The 22,315-nt window shown below is 37.4% G+C and overlaps 2 protein-coding genes across 2 annotated transcripts; both read left to right on the top strand.

The window, feature by feature from the left end:
• Positions 1–8,261: 8,261 nt before the first annotated feature.
• On the top strand, positions 8,262–9,715 carry LOC112172637 (24-methylenesterol C-methyltransferase 2). The gene has a single exon (XM_024310038.2). The coding sequence runs from the start codon at positions 8,372–8,374 to the stop codon at positions 9,437–9,439; it is 1,068 nt and encodes a 355-aa protein (XP_024165806.1). The 5' UTR covers positions 8,262–8,371; the 3' UTR covers positions 9,440–9,715.
• A 3,030-nt stretch (positions 9,716–12,745) lies between these two features.
• Positions 12,746–13,889, top strand: LOC112174481 (thioredoxin-like protein CDSP32, chloroplastic). The gene has a single exon (XM_024312257.2). The coding sequence runs from the start codon at positions 12,796–12,798 to the stop codon at positions 13,768–13,770; it is 975 nt and encodes a 324-aa protein (XP_024168025.1). The 5' UTR covers positions 12,746–12,795; the 3' UTR covers positions 13,771–13,889.
• The last annotated feature ends 8,426 nt before the right edge of the window (positions 13,890–22,315 follow it).

Here is a 22,315-nt window from a genome sequence, read left to right as displayed (position 1 = left end):
GCCATAGTTGTAAAAAATCACTACCATAGTTGTGAAAATCTATTACAATAGTTGTATAAAACTACTGTCAAGCTCTACCACACTACGCTAATCATAGACATTATTTTGCCACCTTCAACATCAGACTTCATTCAACATTTCTTGGTTGGCCGGATAATCTCTTGGTCAATGGAGGCTTCAGTACTCAAATTCACATGATTTTCGGAATCTATTACTGCAAATGCAAAGGGAAAGAATTATGCAAAAAGATACAACAAAATATTAGTATTTAAAATGTAGACTAAAAACAAGCAATCTAAAAATCTACTGACATAGACACAGAAAGCTACTATAACACATGTACAAAGTTACTAAACTAGTAATAAAAAGCTACTGACATACATGCTGATTGCACAAAACTAGCTGATTATCCATGTTGATAGTGTAACAAAAATCACAAACAAGAAATGCTAGAGATACGAAATCATAAAAAAAAGAAAATTAAATTTTATTCAGAATCATGTTTTTCTAAATTTGATAAGCTATTAACAAAAGACCACTTGAAATCAATCAAAATAAAAACAAAAAAGTTACTGACATCAGATTGAAAAGATACTAACATAGATATAGAAAACTACTACCACTGTGTTAAAAAGCCACTATAACAGTTATAGAGAGGTAATGACTTGAAATCAATAAAAATGAAAACAAAAAAGCTACTTACATCAAATTGAAAAGCTACTAACATATGGATAGATTGCTATTATCATTGTGTTGAAAAACCACTATAACATATATACAAAGCAATACCAATAATAAAAAGGCATTGACATAGATACTGATTGCAGAAAACCAACTAATTATACATGTTGATAGTGTAACACAAATTGCAAACAAGAAATGATTGAGATACGAAATCACAACAAAAAGAAAATTGAATTTCATTCAGAATCAGACAAGCTATTGACAAAACTTGAAATCAATCAAGAAGAAAAGAAAAAATCTACTGACATTAGATTGAAAAGATACTAACAAAGGGATATAAAGCTACTATCATTATGTTAAAAAGTCACTATAACAACTATAGAGAGCTATTGACTTGAAGTCAATCAAAATGAAAAAAAAAAGTTACTGACATCTAATTAAAAATATACTAACATAAAGATAAAAAGATATTATCACTATCTTGAAAAGCCACTATAACAATTATAAAGAGCTACCGACTTGAAATGAATCAAACTAAAAATAAAAAAGCTACTGACATCAGCTTGAAAAGATACTAATATAGAGATAGAAAGCTATTATCGCTATGTTGAAAAACCAGCGATACAATTGGCACCACATCACATATCACAAAATCTGCCAAACAGAGCTCCGGTTAGGCAATCAAAATCCGCAAATTCAAAAACAGATAATTGTAGATGCGGTTTATAAAATCATAAGCAACCTGAAACAACTAAGAAATTTTTTAGAACCTATACATGACAACTGAGGACAAGCTAATAGCTCTTATATCCAAGATAGAAGTAGGACAGGAAACTTAACGGAACAATTTACTCAATGTACCATTAAAGGATTAGAGAAACAATCGAAACAACCTAGCGATAACATATCTACCAATATACCAACTCTTTTGAAAAAGTAAAAGCTGGATAGTTAAAGATGAGGACTAGCTACGAGCTTTGATTAATCCAAAATCACAAGCCATTTCTAATTGTAGGGTACTCTTTCAGTTTTTATCTAAATTCAGCAAAAATATTTGATTTCGATAATTAAAAACTATATTGTGCTCTTTTCAAGAATTATCATAATTGCAAACTACAATTAAACGTTTGCAAACTATGGAACTCATCATAAACAGAAGTTCGATCCAAATATACTATTGAAACCAAATTAGTCCAGAAATCCAATTACAGAAGTGGACCATTGGAACCCAAATGGACCATCATTAATAAAAACAGAGCATAAAACTTAAGCTTCTAGCTATAAAGATAACAAACTTTGTTGGCTTTCCATAAAAGTGAAGTAAAATAGAATAATAAAAGAATCAATCTGACTGCAAACCAGACAAACATATATATTAACACAAATCTTGATACAGTAGTAGTATTCTACTAACATACATGCAATAGCATATAAGATATAAGATAAGACAACAATCAATCAATAACAAATGGCAATAGCCAGAATGTCAATCTTCTCGCTTCCTTTGAACCTAACATGGAATGCATGGTAAGCTACAAGACCTCAAAATGCATTTTTCAATTTTGATACGATTCTAAGAACCTATAGCATTGAATACTACTCATCATAAACAAATCCAAATATACTACAATAGATTACTTCATAGTTTTCACCAGGCAATTAAAATCGAGGTTTTCAAAATAATTTGCAGCTACAAATTCAAATTCAAACGAAATGGAAAATGTGAATTACTTGGGAGACGACGGAGCCGAGGCTTGGAGACTACAAATTTGAGGCTTGGAGACGACGAAGCCGAGGCAAGTCCAGAAGAAGCACGAGAACGCAAGGAGCGTCGATGGCGAAACACCGAGAAAAGCCAACAGTGCTCAGATCTACACTGAGAATGCGATCTGGAAGTACACCAACACCAAATTCAGAGGACGGCGGCGTCGGCCTTGCACGTGACGGCAGCCGGAGCTTGCTCACTGACCTTGAACATTTACACGCCCTGGTGGAGCGACGGGAGCTTGTTCGCGCCGTGGATCTTCGAGTGGCAGGTTAGATACAGGTAGGCCGAGTCGGTGCGGCAAAAGAAGGTCGCCGATAACGACTTGGGGAAGAGGCCCGGCAAGGTTCAAAATCGGTTCAAAATGAGATTAGAGAGCTTTTGTTTTTTTTTTTTGGCAACAGAGAGAGCTTTTGTTTGATTGAGAGAGATCTATAAAGCCGATGCAATTGGTTTTGTTAGGTAAGGGCAAAATCGTCAGAGAAAAAATAATGTAAAGGTATAAGTGGTCTTAGATGTATACAAAAATATAGATGGCCTTATGACTAATTAAAGTTTCAAAGTAGCACTTGTGAGTAATTTTCTAAAAGTTTAAGTAACTAATAAAACCTCACTCATTATCACCAAACCAAGTATTAATTATAGTAAATACATAAATATCTGTGTTGTGCTAGCTGCCTTGCTGTGCTTTGCCCTCTAAAGTTTCTTGCGTGTGATCACGCAGGGTTGCATTACTTGCATATCCTATTGCCCTTTTGAGGCAACTCAATTTAGATTTGCATTGCTGTTAATTGACTGTGACTTAATCCTATCACTTGCATCACTCCTTTAGTTGGAGTCTGGAGGCTTGCAGTGAGCTAAAATATGCTCTAAGCTGGTGATTCTCTGAGACTATATGTCTGGATCGGATCATAAGATTCTTGTGCACGATCAAATTAAAAAATATGTCTGCGCATCACACATGCTTAATTAGATATCTACAAATATTTATTATTCTTGCTGCAAGTTTTGGTTTAATTTATTTATTATGTAATATTGGAAAAATTTGAACTCCCTGGGGCTAATTCAAAGGCCTCGTCTGATTTGCGCGGAATTGGAGCATTAGGAAAAGAAACTTAATCATTTCTTGTATTTGTGTTGCAAAAGGAAAGGAGAATGAAGAGGAAATAAGGGAAAATGATTCATTCCATACCCCTAATGGAAAAATGTCTTTTCTTATATTTACTATTCACATCTCGTTCTTTTATTATATTAGTTATAAATATTTTAACAATTTTCTTGATAACTTTTTTTATGTTACCAAACATTTGAATGGAAAGTGCATAAGAAATTTAATTTCTCTTCCAAGAGGGAAGACAAAGAACTTACTTTCTTTTCCGCGAACAAAATAAAGACGAAGGGCAATCAATCATACATATCAATCATACATTTGATATTATGAAACTATATAGAGCCAAGTTTCCATTTGTCCACATTTTGATATTGTGCAAAAACATAGCTTAACTTAAAAGGCACAAAGCTTTTATTAGTTATCTTTTCACTAACAAAAGCTAATGATCTCTTTCTGTCTTGCATTTTCAAGTTAGGAACAGAAATAGATATAATTTTCCAGTAATTTAAAATTGTGGGTTTGAATTACGTATTGTTATTATTGTTGTTGTTGAAATGAGTAGTGATAATATCTATGCGGTTTTAATAGTTTCACAAGCGTAAATACACATTCAAACAACTTTATTGAACAACTATTTCAATAATAACAACGTCCTGGAATCAAAATTCTCTTATCCTCGTTCCTTATGTGGCATACTTAACCAACCGATCCCGATCACTTGGTCAGCAACTGACCAGGGATCATTTGCTCACTTACCGTCAGATAGAAATCGGACGGTTGACAGATATTTAGATTTTGGGGGAGGAGATCTGTCAAAATCGGACGGTAAGTGAGCAAATAATCCCTGGTCAATTGCTGACCAGGTGATCGAGACTGCTTAACCAACAACTTTAATTTTTACAATATATTTACACTGACCCAAAGCTATTGACCTCTTTTTATCTTGCATTTTTCAAGTTATGATTAGAAGTATATGTAATATTTCAGTAATTTAAAACCGTGGATTTGAATTACGTATTTTTGTTAAACTGGGTAATGATAATATATGTTGTTTGTACAGTCTCACAAGCATAGATACAAACAGTTGTTTTAATAATTTCAAAGTCTTGGAATCTTACTTTTCTTATCCTCATTCATTGATACTAAACCAACAACGTTAATTTACCAACTTTAACGTATGTCATATACTGACATCCATTAATATGCCAACCAAACATTCATCTCTTATTTCACACAAGAGCGTCATATTTTTCCTATCTTGAACCGTCAATCAAACGCTCAACTTTTAAATCACATTCAAAAGTATTGTAGTTTAAATTTGAAAATCCAATTTGATTTATCCCATTTATAGGTTACGTCTTATACTATTATTAAGAGATAGGGATGGCAATGGGGCGGGTTGGGGATGAGGATCACAATACCATCTCCATCTCCGGAGTCATTCTCTATCTCCATCCCCGCCCCAATCTCCAATAAAAATATATTGGGGATTCCCCAACCTCATCCCCACTGGGGACTAAGCCTCCAAATAATTTTTTCTCATATTGCATTTTTTAAAATCAAAATCTACACCAAATAAATTTAAAACATGATTAAATTAATAAATCATAATTCAGTGAGTGCAAAAGTCAAAACTCAAAACACCATTAAAGTAAAAGTGTAACCATTAAAGTAAAGTAGTAAATATATATATATATATATATATATTTGTGATTTATATTACAAAAAATAAATTAAAATATATATAAGTTAAATATATGTATATATTATTGGGGCGGGTTTGGAGATGAAGATCACAATACCATTCCCGCCCCATCCCCAATCTTAGATAGTGGGGATTGGGGATCCCCATCCCCATTTGTCCCTGAATTCACCACCCATTAGGGGCGGGTATCCATAGAGCTCAGCGGAGGATTTTTGTCATCCCTATTAAGAGAAGAGGTTTTGTTAGCCAAAACAGAAAAAATTTATCAAAATGACCTTTAAATATTAAAAAACTTTACAACTCATAAATTAGATAGGGGTAATATAGTCAAATTAAAAAATAAACAGAAAATAGGAAAAAGAAAAAAATGGTGAAAGTGAAACAAATAAGAACTTGAAAAAAACTACCCACTCCTGTAACAAAAAAAAAAACCAATTCCTATAAAAAAAAAAAAATCAATATTCACACACATAGTGTGTGAGGCCCATCTAGTTAAATTTAAGGGACCCCATTTCTAGGGATTTTTTTCCCACTTACCCAATTAAGTTTTTTTAATTCTCTCTTACACAAAACACTCTAAGGAGCTTTTCCTTAATACCCCATTAAGATTTTTTTTTGTTTTTTATTTTTTTTTAATACCATTTTACCCTCACCCCTTTGTTACTTAGAGAGAGAAAAAAAAAATGGAAGAGAGAGAGAGACCATATGAGACTTCGCCGGAGCCCGGTCACCGGCCTCCGCCCACTGGACTTTTCTGAAAATCTCACCGGAAAGGTTTATTGCCCCAAATAGACATCTATTGCCCCCCCCCCCCCCAATAGAAGAGCAATAAACGTCTATCAGCCATGTATTGGCCCCCAATAGACGTCTATTGCCCCAATAGTCTATTGCCCCCCAATAGACATCTATTACCTCCCAATAGAACTTTCGGTAGCTGAAATTGGAACTAATCTTCCTAAAATTAGACAAATAGAACTTTGATTAAAGAAAAAAAAAAATATATATATATATAAATTTTAAAACGTCTATTGCCCTCCAATAGACGTCTATTTCCCCCAAATATACATTCAAAAAAAAATATATTTCCTTCTGTCCCATTACTTAAAATATATATATATATATATATATGATTTCTGCAACCATGTCCTCTTCTCCTTTTTCGGTTGCAGTTAAACTCAAACCCGGTAGTCGGAGTAGAACTCGGACCAGCAAGGCTTAGAAGACCGGGATTTCTTTGAGACCGTGGAGCATGGATCAGCGACAACTGGGATTGGACGACGGAGAGTAGGGCCCATGACTTCCGGCCTTGCATCGAGATCCGAGTTCTCCACCGGCGAGGGATCTCCGATCGGAGCTTCTTCGTCGTCTTCAGGCAATCCCGCAGAAAGAGGGAGGGGAGAGAGAGAGAGAGAGAGAGAGAGAGAGAGAGAGAGAGAGAGAGAGAGAGAGAGAGAGAGAGAGAGAGAGAGAGAGAGAGAGAGAGAGAGAGAGAGAGCTGCCGGAGTTAGGGCTGGATTCGGTACTAAACCGATCCATTTTTTCCCAAACCACTGCCGAACCCACCTCTGTCGGTATCAAGATTTTCAAACCGCCGCCGATCCGACATAGTCGGTATACCGACCGTTGGCAAGACGAGATTTTGGTTGGCATAGTTCGGTTTTAAGTGGATTTGCAGCCGAAGATTCATGTCTGAAATCTGATGATTTTGAGACTTTTTTTCTTCCTCCTCCACCGTGATTCATGATGTTGGAGATAAGGATGATCAGATGATGATGTTGATTTGATAATTGAAGATATGGTAATTACTAATTAGATGAGGATGATCTGATGTTGATCTGATGATGATTTGATGATGAATCTGATGTTGATCTGATGATGATCTGATGTTGATTTAATGGGGATTGTGGAGGAAAGAAAAAAAAAACAAAAAAGATGAGAAGATGAAGCATAACTAGAGCAAAGCCACACGTCTGTGAAGAAGAAGAAGAACGTCGAAGGAGAAGATAGAAGAGACTGGAGAGAGAGAGAGAGAGAGAGAGAGAAGGAAAGGAGCTTTGTTTTGTTTAATCTATCATTTAAGAAACTATAAATAGAAAGTTTGTACATAATATATTAAAAGCAGCTTCAGCTCAAGTGGCTGGGAGTTGGGTTGGTGTATAAGAGGTTGAGGGGTTCGAAGCCCATCTCTTGCAAAGTTATATATATTTTGTATATAATTCGGTATGTATACGTGTATACGTCATAGCCAGAGTGAAGAGAGAGAGACAGAGAGAGAATGCATCGTGCGGCTGGAGATAGGAGTTGAGTGGCAATGCTGTAGTGTAAAGTTGTCATTTTACTTTAAATGGGGTTAATGAGAATAAAAATCTGTTACTGGGGTAAGTGATATAACTTTGGCTTATTTTGAGATTTTTGGTCAAGGACCCTAAATTTAACGCATCATTATCATTGTATTGTATATTAATAAATAATACAAATTGTAATTTATACAAAAGCCGAATATAAGTTCAGTAAATATTAAACGATTGTATGACAGTCGACAATTTCTCTGATTCAAAGTGAATGAATAGAATTATTATTATTATTTTTTTTTAGTATGCATTTCAAAAGCCCCAGATCTTCCTAAAGCCTCTGGAAAATCAAGTATTTTCTATTTCCTTAAATTAAGCCCAGTAGAAACCTCAAATCAATTGGCAACAACATCACCCGTAGTTTCTGTGGAAGGGTTTCATTTACAAGTTTGTTATTATTATTTTTTTATCGGATGTTCCCCAAGGGACGGTTTTTTGTTTTTTGCTTTATACTACTCAAAATTATAAGAGTGAACTGAAAGAGTTTCAGTTGAGCTCTATTTTGGAGCGCAGGCCTTTTGTCTTCATCCAAATCAACGTGTTCAAATTTTTGACACCCGGAATCACGCACAAACCTACGCGCGTGCATTTAGGGCCCTATTTGATTGGTAATGAATAAAATAAAACATAAAACCCCAATTAGTAGCCAACAGCAGGATTTTATTAGAGGACTATATTTCTCCTTCTCCCACTACCACTCCATTTATTCCCTCTTCTTCTCCACTCAACTCTTCCATCTCTCAAAGAAAAGTCCAATGGACTCTCTGACCCTCTTCTGTACTGGTGCTCTCCTTGCCGGTGGGCTCTACTGGTTCGTCTGCATTCTCGGCCCAGCCGAGCGACAAGGCAAGCGGGCCGCAGATCTCTCCGGCGGCTCCATCTCTGCCGAAAAAGTCCAAGACAGTTACAACCAGTACTGGTCTTTCTTCCGTCGCCCTAAACAGATCGAAGCATCCGAGAAAGTCCCGGACTTCGTCGACACCTTTTACAACCTTGTCACCGATATTTACGAGTGGGGTTGGGGCCAGTCCTTCCACTTCTCCCCCTCGGTCGCCGGAAAATCCCACAAGGATGCCACGCGCCTCCACGAGGAGATGGCCGTCGATCTCATTAACGTCAAACCCGGAGCCCGAATCCTCGACGTCGGATGCGGCGTTGGCGGGCCGATGCGCGCGATTGCAGCCCACTCTCGCGCGAACGTCGTGGGGATCACAATCAACGAGTACCAGGTGAAGAGGGCGCGTCTGCACAACAAGAAGGCCGGCCTTGACTCACTCTGCGAAGTCGTGTGCGGTAACTTTCTGGAGATGCCGTTCCCGGAGAACAGCTTCGACGGCGCGTACTCGATCGAGGCGACGTGCCACGCGCCGAAGCTGGAGGAGGTGTACGCCGAGATCTTTAGGGTTCTGAAGCCTGGAGCGCTGTACGTTTCGTACGAGTGGGTGACGACTGACAAGTACAACGGTGACGATGCGGAACACAGGGAGGTGATTCAGGGGATCGAAAGAGGCGACGCCTTGCCGGGGCTGAGGACCCACGTGGACATCGCCGAGGCGGCGAAGAAGGTAGGGTTTGAAGTGGTGAAGGAGAAGGATCTGGCAAAGCCGCCGAGCGAGCCGTGGTGGACTAGGTTGAAGATGGGCAGGATCGCCTACTGGCGCAACCACATTCTAGTTACCGTGCTCTCCTTCTTGGGAATTGCACCCAAAGGAACGGTGGATGTTCACGAGATGCTGTTTGTCACCGCTGACTATTTGACTAGAGGTGGAGAGACCGGAATCTTCACTCCGATGCATATGATCCTCTGCCGGAAGCCGGAATAATCTTCTTGTGATGGTGTCACCGGTCCAACCCCCTGTTATTTTAGACCCTTTTTATTATTGTTTTCGGTTTTAATCGTCTTCGGTGGACTCTTTTTTTTTTTACTTTTCTCTTTTTGTTATTTTGACCGTCTAATTTGTTGTCCCCCATGTATTTCCCGTTCGGAATTATTTGAATTTCGTGATTAGGATCTTCGCTTTCTTCACATTCTAATGTTCTGGGAGTAATAATGTAATTTTCGCTCTTAATTTTTGGTAGTTTTGTGTCTGTGATGTATCTGGACTATGGCTTTAAAGCATCTAGTAGTGATCTAATCTGTACCACATGTTTCGAATCTATCTCTTTTTGGTAAATAAAAAAAGAAAGAAGGAATCCGTCTTCTTTTGGTAAATTATTAACAATTGATCTGAGACCATTATCTTGATACAGTTTGGAATTGTGTTTCCCATTTGATGCTTGTCACAATTGTTGGCATCGTGGATATCGCATGGCATGTTTCCGAGACAGCAGGAAAAAACATGAAGAATCAAATCTGTCCGGAAGTTTCGTCCGCGACTAATTTTTAAAACTTCTGGGTCGGTTCACATTTGTTCAAATAGAGAGGAAAGATGTAATCCCCGTCAGGAAGCTAGGCTAATTGAGGTAGAATTAATGTAGGGCAGAAGTTGGGTTCTCTTCCACTTCCAATGTAATGTAATGTAACGTAAAAATAAACGGCTACGATGAATGGCTTAGGGTTAAGGACCTAAGGTGTAGGGAATAATGAGTGGAAGTGAGAACATGTGATATACCATGTGAAGTTAGGTAGCGATCACTGTGTCTTGTTCTTACCTGTGAGTTAGTAAGTTTGGAAGTGAGAAGGCGCCAAATGAATAAGTGTTGGCGTTTGTTAAGTTTGTGTGTCATGTTGTGCGTGGGTTTTAGCCAAAGGCCTTGAAACATGCCGACAGATGGGGTCGTCCACTGGGGTTTGGATCTCTCACTGATTGCTCTCTTTGTTCTCTACTCCTCTGTTTCGATGTTCGCCATCTGTAACTGTCTGTTTTTTAATATTTTTTTAATGTCTCTGCCACCCTGTAACTTGCAACATATTAACTAATTTTTTTGCTATACAGGTAATGTTAAATATTTACGTATGTTATGCCAGTTTTAGGGTAGGTGGCAAGAGATCTGAGATTTAATTTGAATAATTTGATTGATGTGTAGACTTTCAGGTGCCACAGCAGTCCAAGAACTATAATGAACCTTTGTTTGATTGAGCAAGAAAAAAAAAAAAAACAAAAACTAGATAATAGACTTACAGGTGAAAGATAATATGCTGGGCTTCTCCTGAACTGGGAAGGGTATTGATGAGTGAGTCAAGTGAAAGGACCTGAAAGATTGTGATTACTGAATTGGCAGGGGCATCTACACTTTTCTGATTGATGAGTGCCCATGTCAAGCATGAAATGATATAATTGAATTAAAATGCACTACTTGTCACATCATTATAATGCCTTCCGATTGATTTTCACCTTGGAACCATTTCAGATTTTTTGTGTCTTTCGAGTTGGGTGCGGCTATTGCCATCCTACTATTTCCTTAGTTCACCCTACAAACATTTGAATTATTGAAAGACTATATTATCCAAGTGCAAAATGACTAATAAGTACACCAATTTTCTAAAATTCAAATATGTAAGAAAATAAATAAATAAATAAGTAATTAATTAATAAAAACACTACTTAATTTCTCATTGGATAACATTAATTTTTATCTTCTCCACCCAAATATGAATTTATTACTATTTTTTTGTCTATTTGTTGCCTCCTCATTGTTAATTTGTTATTCAATTCACAAAACCATTACTTTTAACTTCATCAAAATCTTTGTGAACACTGAAAGTAAAAATTTAAAACACAAAGAAAAAAATCAATCTCTTCTTCATTGATCATAGTTGTAAATTTACTAATTTTTTTACATAGATTGAAATAGAGAACATTGAAATTGAAAGAAAAATTTTTAAAAATAGGAGTAAATCAGATTATGATTTTATTAGAAAATTTTAATAAATTTTTTTTATGAGTATAAATTAAATAAAAGATTTTTGTTAAAAATATTTATTTTTTAATTGGATATGTCATATAAGGATATTATGGGAAAGACAAATGTGTTAAATAAGTAAATTTAATAATTAAAATTAAAATGTAGGGTGTAATAAGCAAATAGGGTGAACAAAGAAAATTGTAGGGTGGTTATAGCCGCACACTTTGGAGTTTTGTTTCTTAATCAGAAAATATTGTAGATATTTTTGACTTGAATTCTTCCAGTGCATTCATTAGAAAGTGATACATTCATGGATATGAATACCATATGACTATGAATACTATTGTTGCTCCATGTGGAAACACTCATTTTTTCTTTGGACTAACTTTTCGAAGGAAACCCTCTTGTTGTTTCTAGTCAGTCGCGTGTTCATTGGAGGACTACGATGATTAGCTTTTGGGCTCGTTAGGTTAGTCCAAATAATGAGTGACAGTGGATAATTTAAGGGATCAATTCACTCCAATATAACAAAAATAGAGAAAATACGTATGCCTAGATAAGTGCTCTAGTATATGTATGCTTGGAAATCCACTAGGTTTTATCCAGGCCCAACTCTAATGAGAGAATATTTAGTACACAATATAAGTTGTTCACATATATATTTTTTTACCAGCTTGTATGGCGCAGCGGTTAGACTTGATTATTATTATTATTTTTTTTTTTAAAAGAGAGAATATTTAGTACATTGATGTACACTTGCACTAATAAGAATAAGGGCTAGATAACATCAAGTATATTTTTTTAATTATTAAAAAAATTAACTATAAAATATTAACAGTTGAAATCTGCTGATTAATTTACACCGCCGGTTTATTGAAGAATTTTTAAACTCTAATTAAATTTTGAAGTAGACCTTGCTAAAGGTGGTCTTCTTTTGACCAATCACAATCCAGCCCTGCCAATAAACCAAAACTTAAAATTTCTGTATAGGACAAGATTGTCTAACATCCTCCTTGCTTTCTATGAATGCAACTCATGGAGAAAATATCAGGTCTTTTGTTGAATTTTCACCAAATTCATTCGGCTTTTCTGTACAAAAAGAAGCCCACATGTTTTTGTAGATATTAAACGTGTGTTTTGGGCTAACGCGAACTTGAACTGATATTATGGGCTTTGCGTGATGTAAAGAGGAGATGGAACTGAATATTCTATAAAAATATCCCAAAATACCCCCCAAAGATTTTTATGTCAATGGATGACAATCATGACATGAACCACAAGCAAAACGAGTGGCTGTGGACTTTAGCCACCGCAGATTTCAAGATAATTCTCAATGCTTCCTCACACCACTCTCCCCTGTACTTCTCTCTACACTCATAGCTTCAAGTTCCCTCTTAGCTTCAGATCAATGGCGACCATCACAAATTTCGTAGCCAAACCACCTTTATCTCTATCTTCAATCCCCAAAGCCAGCTCTCTTTACCACCACCGGTCCTTCTTATCCTTAGTCACCAAACTCAAACCTCTAGCAACCAAACTAGAAGCCAAACAAGCCCGCTTCAACTTCACCACAAAGGCCACGGCCGCCCCGGGCACTAAGAAAGTGGGGAGCGATGAGAGAGTAGTACGAGTCCACAGCATAGCGGAATTCGATGGAGTGCTTCAATCGGCAAAGAACAAGCTCGTGGTGGTCGAATTCGCCGCCAGCCACAGCTCCGAGAGCAAGAAAATGTACCCCTTCATGGTTGATCTCAGCCGCACGTGTGGCGACGTGGAGTTCTTACTGGTGATGGGAGACGAAAACGAGAAGACCAGGGAGCTATGCAGGAGAGAAAAAATCGAGAAGTTTCCGCACTTCAGCTTCTACAAGAGCATGGAGAAGATTCACGAGGAGGAAGGCATAGACGGCAACCAGCTTGTCGGAGATGTGTTATATTACGGCGACAACCATTCGGCGGTGGTGCAGTTACATAACCGAGAGGACGTTGAGAAGTTGATTCAAGATCACAAGGTTGACCATAAGCTGATTGTGCTTGACGTGGGGCTCAAGCATTGTGGGCCGTGCGTGAAGGTGTATCCGACGGTGGTTAAGCTGTCGAAGAGGATGGAGGATACGGTGGTGTTTGCGAGGATGAACGGTGATGAGAACGACAGCTGTCTGCAGTTCCTCAAGGACATGGAGGTGGTGGAGGTGCCGACGTTCTTGTTCATCAGGGATGGTGAGATTTGCGGAAGGTACGTGGGCTCTGGGAAGGGTGAGCTCATTGGTGAGATTCTGAGATACCAAGGAGTACGTGTCACTTACTAAGTTTGGATTTATTAGCAAACTACATTAACAAAATTTGGTCTTCTGAATTATGGCCATATATATACATGAATAGCGATGAGATTTGAATTAATGTAGAACCTACTAGTTGCGTTGCATTACTTTTCTCTTGTGTGGAAATGTCAAGGGAAGTTAACTAAGAAACCAACAGAAAACTAGCTTGGGCAAGTTAGCAATTCAACAAGGTAGGTCGATGGTTAATCAGATAGAAATGAAAAATATTAGGCCCTTAGAAGTTAGAAGCAGTGAATTAAAAAAAATGCCACTTATCATAATGATTTCGTTTTTTTTTTTAATCTATACTATTATTTAAAAGAACTCACTTTATCAACTAAAACCATACTTGATGAAATGTCATTTTTAAGAGAAAATAAAAAGCAACTGGGACAAATATGATTGCAGGCTGTTATATGTAGTCCCACAAAATTCAGGATATAGTTACGATGCAAGCGTAATGGGCCGGTGACCCAGAGCATGAACCACCAAAACCGCCTAATGTGGTCTGTTAGAGTGAATAGATTCGGTCAAAGTTCTTCACCTATAATAACATAGATTGCAAAGAAGGACTATATCTCACGGTTTTCAAATGACATAGATAGGTGCAAGAAATGCCACATTGGTTTAAAACCATAATTAAGATTTCCTAGTTCGATCAAACTAAGCGAGGTCTTGGACTAATGTAATTTTTCACAAGTTATCACTACAGTAAAATTGGTCTTTTACAACACACAATGTGTGTCGTAAAATTTTTTTTTGCATGTCGTAAAACACTATTTTGTGTGCTGTAAAAGATGTTTTACAACTTTGATTGTGTGCCGTAAAAGACTATTTTGAGTGTCGTAAAAGACTCATTTTGCGTGTCATAAAAGACCATTTTGCTTGTCGTAAAAGACTCTCTTGCAAGTCGTAAAAGACTCTCTTGCGTATCGTAAAAGACCATTTTGCATGTCGTACAAAGACTTTTTTGCGTGTCGTAAAAGATGTCCTCATTCACACTTCTAATAGACAATGTTTGAATTAAACCCTTTCATTCAAGGATAATAAACGAGAGCATTCGTGTAGTAAATTATGTCAATTAAACAACTTCATACTACAAAATCGTAGTATAATTAAACTAATATTCAAATATAAAACATGCTAGCTAGATCAACCTTGCTCTGTAATGTTCTGTTCACAGCCTCAAGGTTTGAGGATGTACAGGTCCTGATGTTTCAACTGTAAAACCATAACTTCATGCTCACAACATATGCACAAAACTTGACAACAATCACAACAAGACCAAAAACTTACCTTCTGCAATCACAGGCATGGATTCCATCTCTGCAGCTGCAAACACGATCACTGAATATGGTCTTCTGTTACTTACCAACTTGCTTCTCAATGGACAGAACAATATGCAAAACGTGGTCGTAATCAGGGACCAATTCATCTGTATATATAGGAGACTTAAACCTCAAGAAGCTTCCCATTAAAGCATTCCTTATCGGATTAGATTTCCTAGTTAGATTCCTAATGTATCACAATCTTGTAGCCTTTCTTGTAGACTAAGCAATGTATTACTATCCTTAATGAATTAATACACTGCTTCATTAAGTTACAATATTGTTTTATAGTTTGTGTCCATGTTGAACTAGTTTTGACATTAAGCTAATTATCAATTTAATATATGTTAATGTGTGACAAGTCCATATTGATTCTAACATCAACATCACTTCCACCACCTGGATCATTTTCTACAGAAGCAACCTACACACTCGGGCAAAAGAACCAAACAAAAAACAGGTTTAATCATTGGAGAATGTCAAGAAACATACATAAGTATCATTGATAAGCAAGCTTCCAAGTAACACTCAATGCTATCAAAGCCATATAATAGCCAAATAATTTAAGTAGCAAAAGAAACTTGACAAGGCAATTCAACCAAAAATAAAAAATAATTTAACAGTCAAACTTAATAGAGAGCATTTGGTGAACAGCTTGGTCAATTTCATCAATCTTTATGCCTGGCTGCAAACATATACAATTAAACTTATATAGAGAGCATCCTTTCTTCCCTGTTAATAGCAATAACAGCTACCTATATACTCTTTTTTTGTTTTTTTCCTTTCTTGCTGTTAGCATTAAAGCCACCCTCAAGTGCAAGAGGTACAAGTTATAGAATAGGGGATTAAGTAAGGATGCTGAACCCATGAAGATTGGTAAATCCTTTCCTAGCTAGGGAAAACCTAAGGAAAAACTAGAAGAATATGCAAATGTACAATCACAAACAAAGGCTCACAAGTGAACCAAAGTTCATGGTGAGTATGTGCAAGATGGTGTGTAGAGATTTGATTTTGATTTTGAGATTGGTTTCTATTTGAAACAATGAAAGCAAGTAATATAAACTAAGCTAAACAAAACAAGTTGTTATCAAATGGATGGGAGTTAGGGCATCGGGTTTCACCTTTTGCGTCCCTTGCAAGCACTAAAGCAATTGAATATGAATGATGCAAAGCTAATTGTCCAACTACCCTCTTAGCATCCGGATAGGACTACTAAGGCTTAAACCCCTTTCATTTTATTAACTCTAACCGGATAAGTCTAGAGCTAACTACCTAGAGGCAAATTCAATTACCGGATAGGTCTCAATCCTTTGCCCCTAAATGCATAAAGCTTAGAGTTTAGGTAACCAAGCAAGCAAACCAATCCTATCTCTAGGTGATTATAACTCACTACCCTCACATGCACACATGGTGTGCTTTCATGCTCCCTTTTTGCCTAAAGGTAATCAATCTCTAGGAAAAACTTCATGTCATGGCAAACACATAACTCAAATTGATTAGGTCTAAGTAATGCATTCAACTATTGACTTAGCATGTGAGAATGACAACATGAATTTGCATCAATTTATAAACAAAAACATCAATACAAGCAAGTTTGGCTAGGCTTTCAACCCTAGCCCCAACTAGTTCACTATTCACACATAACTAGATACACAAACTTCAACATTCTATTAAACATCAAATACATAAAGAGATAGGGAGTAAAGGGAGACTATTGATGATGCCGGAAGAGGTGGTGGAGATGGGTCTCCAAGAACATGATGTGGTGGTAGTCACCTCCTTCTCCTTGCTCCAAGCTCTTGATATTGGTAAGAATAATGAAATTTGAAATCTCTAAGATGAGTTGTGGTGTTGAGTGGTGGAGGAAATGGAGGTTGTAGTGGTGGAAATGGAGGTTTTAGAGGTGGAAATGGTGGTGTCTTCTCTAGAGAGAAAAATGGATCTTGGATAGGATGAAGATGATTGAATGAAGTCAAGAATGCTGAATAATTGGTCTTTGGCCTCTTTTTTTTATAGCTAGGTGTGTCATTTTTGGTCCCCAAGTGTGCAAGAGATGCTCTTACACCATTGTCCCCCAAATAGTCCCAAATTGGCAAGGTGATAAAAGGACAAGGTGTAGGGAGATATTTGAATTTCAAGTGATGGGATATTCTCACAACCATGGTCCTCCTTTGCTGGAGAAAAGACCCTCCATAAGTGGCGGCTCGGCGAAAAAATCACCCGAAAAGTCAATTTGTAATTTTCTTCCAATCTCCGTGTCTTCTTCCCCTATCTTCAAATCTCCGCATTTCAAGCCTCAAATAGTCATTTTATTCTAATGCAAGGTTTCCTAAAATAAAAGGAAATGGATTAAAAAAGATAAAATAGCATGGAAGACAAATCAATTTTCATAATTATGGGGCACAATTGCATAAGTAATTTGTGACTCAACACTTGCCACCTTTTTTTGAAGTCTGGACATACACAAAATGAAGTGAGGATGCATTTTGGTATAAAAGGCCAGGTTTGGTATTCGTAATGGAAACCAGAAAAGCATAACATAATGGAAGGTGATTTAGCTAACACTAGAAAAACAAAACTTGATAACATAGTCTTACTAAACAAGTACAACAGAAATAAAAGAGCACAATTCCCAGACTATAATTACTTTTCTACTATCAGACCCAAAAAAGTATAATCACCAAATGCAGCTAGCATAGTAAAACCTAAAAGCATAATTACCTAAAAGCACTACCCACAAGATTCCTGATTCACCAACCCAAGTTCAAGCAAAGAAACCCATTATTACTCTTCCATTGATTCAAATGCACTCTTTGAGATTTCAAGACAGAAACTTGATAACAATCAAAGGAGTTCAAAAGAAACATTAAAAAATCTCAATATCAAATTCAATTTCTTAAGATAGGACTTACTTCTCCAGTAGTCATGGTACTAACTTGGCAGATTTTGAATATCAGATTTCTGTGGATTCACTGTCACTACCTTCGTTGTCAGTCTGTTAACAAACAAAGTGATATAGTTAGATATAAATAAATTACAAAGAATCATCTCATATAAATAGGTCATCTATAGATGTTTATTCTATGCAAACACGCATTATCGATGCCTCACTCATCACATCACAATGATTTCTTCTTAAATCTTCATCAACAAAATTTAGAGAAAATTCTGACAAATCTAATGGTACAGATGGCATGTAATCAGTTTCATCAGGATTCTCATTATCATACAAGCCTCTTGGTGGTGCTCTTAATAAGAAAATATAATATACTTCTATGAAAAATAATAATAATAATTCATTTACGACATGCTAGAAAAGTATGTCGTAAAAGACTAGTAAAAAAACTCATTTACGGCATACATATTTGTGCACGCCGTTATTAGATAACTAAATTTATAGCACACATAAGATGCACATCGTAAATGACCCAAATAAATACATTCCGACAGCACACACGAGATGTGCGCCGTAAGTGACAGTCTTTTACGGCGCACGTCAAATGTGCGCTGTAAAAGACTGATTTTGTTGTAGTGTATAAGCGAATCATTGCATTAAACTTTCGTGACTACTGATGTGCGCCGTAAAAGACTGATTTTATTGTAGTGTATAAGCGAATCATTGCATTAAACTTTCGTAACTCAAGTAGTCATCTTTTGGCCCACTATACATATAGAGAGAAAAGAGAGCATATGCTGCGTAAAAGAAGAAAAATAAAAAAAGAGAAGAAGCGTGAGAATTCTGGGAATCAAATTAGGGTTGCGGCGGCGATGGCAGACAATGAGGACCGACCGATCTAATTACAGGTTATAAGCAGCGGCCCCTTCCCCATGTACGTGATCGAGGAGAAAAAAGGGACTTTGGAAAATGAAGCCTCAACAAAATGGGTAAGCAAAAGATTTCCGTGGTCCTTGAAAGTAAAAGGGACAGAATGAAACGGCTACCTTCTCCTGCTCGTCCTGATGAGGTCATTGATCTCATAGCAAGTCTTGTGGCCGTAAACTCCAAATTGTACCTGATGGGTGTGAGGCTTGGACTTATGGTCATGGACATGGTTGTAGAAGACGAAAACCAATGGCGATGGGTATCTCTTTGGAGCGGATATGAAAAGGGAACGCAGAACCCCCGACTTCTTGAAGCAGTGGCCGGCGAAGATAGCTGTTTGTATGCTTTGAAAACTGATCGTACAATACACCGTATCCGTCATGATGATCATGATAATTATCCCCGCAGCCAGGCCGACTTTATGGACCATTCATGGAAGCGCCTCTTTGGTCTTACTAAGAATAGCATTTACATGCAGATGAATGAATGCATCTTTTGTTATGATCTGAAATCAGGCAACTTCAACCTAGTTGAGAAGAGTATAGCTCTTCCCCTTAAAGCAGTTATCCCTTACAACGAAAGGTACTTGTGTACTTACAAGTATTCCTAGGAGGGGCCGGAGGAGGAGGATCAATGGGATAGAAAGTATGTTACGGGCATATAAGTTTATGATACTAAGCAGCACCAGTGGCTCCCTAGATCAAAACAAGGCCTCCCCACTGATGGGGTGATCCTTCCCCGTCCCGTTATTTCATGTGAACATCCAGGCGATTATGCATACTTGCGCCAAATAGGAACCCATGCCACCAGGGTCCTCCCAAGTTAGCTCTTGTCTGGTACTCTCTCCATTCCTATCAGACATCTAATTTTACCGATTGTCTGCTTCACTGCTGCAAATTTATACTCTATATCCAGGAGGACGCTGATACTAGTCACCCCAACTTTGTGGCTGAGATCCTGTCAACTGGGATCTGTCAGCTCGGTGAAGACACGGCAGGTGTGATCAATTGCACAGCAGGAGCAATGTAATTCCCTTGCATACCAATTTCTAAATTATTCCATATACTAGTTAGTTTATCTATATCTATCTATCTAGGTAGCTTAATTGTTCTTGTTATTCTTCTGTTCTGGTCCTTAAATTTGTCTTCTTCTTTTTTTATATTTTATTTTTATTTATTTATTTACCTCTAGTAGTATGCAATTCCAGCTGAAAATTATCTGATGTCCATTTTTAGGAACCCGGTTGCATAGATTAGTACTTGAGATGCCCTTGTAGTAGTCTCATTTCGCTGTTCTTATTATAGGTTTTTACCCTCAGTTTTCCTTCTGCTTTTGTTTAGATGTGTTTTTTTTTTTTTAATGTTTCTTTATACTTAAGGATGACCAATGGAGGTGCCAACGTAACTGAACCGAGTTTGGGGAATGACAAGCATGTTCCTTTGGCTTAGAAGGTACTCATCTTCATTTTTCATTTTATTGTGTTTTTAGACCCAAATTTTAGATTCATCGCTTCTATAAATTGCATGTTGTTGGTGTAAATTTCAGCATTAACGAGTTAACAGAAGTTCCGTTGAAATCCAAGTGTAAAGTGGTGGGGTTGTTTTCTTCAAGTAAGCCTATCTTTTCCTTCAATTAGTTTGACTATGTGAGTAGCCTTGGTCGTCTACTTGTGACTGAAGGTATGCCCTGGTGGTCCTGTGCCTAGTCTTGGTCATCCGTCTCTTGTAATTGAACTACTGAAGTAAGACCTCGATGGTCCTCTTCCTTCGACCTCCTTGAGTAAGATTGGAAACTTGGCCTTGGACACCGCTCTTTTCTTCTTGAGTGAGGCAAGAAGGCCTTGATCATACTTTTTTTAGAATAGATGGAAGTATGTGCGCCGCGACTCCGAGCCAATGAGAAACCGACATGTCACGAATGACATCCCGATAACTCATCAACCCGAAATCGCAAGGCCTTTTTGGGTTCAAACTGTTGGTTTACAAAACACTTTCTTGGACAAATCACTCTAGCAACCGAACAACATATTTTTTAAAGGCGGAATTTGAAATGGGCTAAGAGTTTTGGGCTTGCAATCGGAGCCCAATTTGGAAAATAAAACAAAACACTAAGTAACTACAAGCATGGGAGATGCGCCCCAGGGTTACGGGTCTCCCGGAATTTTTTTGTAAACGAATAGGAAATAAATAAACAAATAAATTAGTGAGAAAGTAAATAAACAAGTTACTTCAAAATCCGATAAAGGACCAAAACCATTTCTTGATAAAGTCAAAGAAGAATACGCCAAGCCAGGCATGTGCCTCCTCTATATGCTCCCCGACCACATCCTCGAAACCTGCACACTGCTGTAGGGGTGAGTTTTCGTCCTCGCATGCCCAATAGGGGCTGACCCAACCATGCTAGGTTTGAAAAATAATATACTTGAAAATATTTACTGCATAATATTGTGCACATTTATCGAAAAATGCTTTAAGAAAATAGGCAACCACAAACATTTGTTTTCTTTTATAAAAACATATGCCGTATGCTTCACACAACTTGGAGCTCCGAGATACTTACCTGCCGGCTAAAATAAAACAAATCGGTGACCGACTTGGTTCGTCATCCTTCGAGAACCGGCCAACTACTCTGTAGTCCCCGTGACTACAAGTAGCGAAAGTGTCCATTTCCTGGCTCTGAGTCTCCTATGACTGGTTCACTGTCTGTACTTACCTTTCCTCGACAAATATAGGAGCACAGCCCCCTTCGGAGGTTCACGGTTTTCGACACCGTGGGATCCCTAGGAATCTACGCGTCTAGGTCCCATTCACTTTCAGCCTTTCAGGTCACAAGTACAAACATACAATGGGTACAGTATCTCAACATGCAAGTCTAGCCTTGGTTTTCGCAATAAGCAATTATCAGTTATGGAAACACGGATATCACTAGGCATCGACTAATGAACAACCAAAAACGTACTTGCAAGCAACATATTATTATTATACTAGAGCATTCCACATATAGAAAAGCCTCTAACAAGGAAGGGACAGCTCACCCTACCTGGATATGGAGTGCTCGTCCACATTCGGGTTCGTTCCCGACTTTCGATCATTTGTCCAAATCCATGTGCATACGCTCGAGTCTTTTATAATAAAATTAAACCAATAAGTAACTTGACTTCATTATAACTCAACTAACCGAGTAACCAAAGCATTTACTTAATTTCCTTATAATCCAACGGATTATTCTTTAATCGAACAATGAGCTAGGTACCTTGTGTTTGTAGAATTCTCCTTTAGTTGATAAATTCTATTATGCATTTCCAAACAATCCAAATAATGTAGCATTTGAATCATTTAGGATATGGTAATTATACTAAGCACTTTCACCAAAATTTGTTTAG

Source organism: Rosa chinensis, chromosome 6, assembly GCF_002994745.2.
Source record: "Rosa chinensis cultivar Old Blush chromosome 6, RchiOBHm-V2, whole genome shotgun sequence".
NCBI classification, from domain to species: domain Eukaryota; kingdom Viridiplantae; phylum Streptophyta; class Magnoliopsida; order Rosales; family Rosaceae; genus Rosa; species Rosa chinensis.
This window is presented reverse-complemented; position numbering and strand designations above follow the sequence as displayed.

What these genes read in the sequence shown, in the direction of transcription:
- LOC112174481 (XM_024312257.2), top strand. Translation starts at nt 12,796, where the DNA reads ATGCTTCCTCACACCACTCTCCCCTGTACTTCTCTCTACACTCATAGC.
- LOC112172637 (XM_024310038.2), top strand. Translation starts at nt 8,372, where the DNA reads ATGGACTCTCTGACCCTCTTCTGTACTGGTGCTCTCCTTGCCGGTGGG.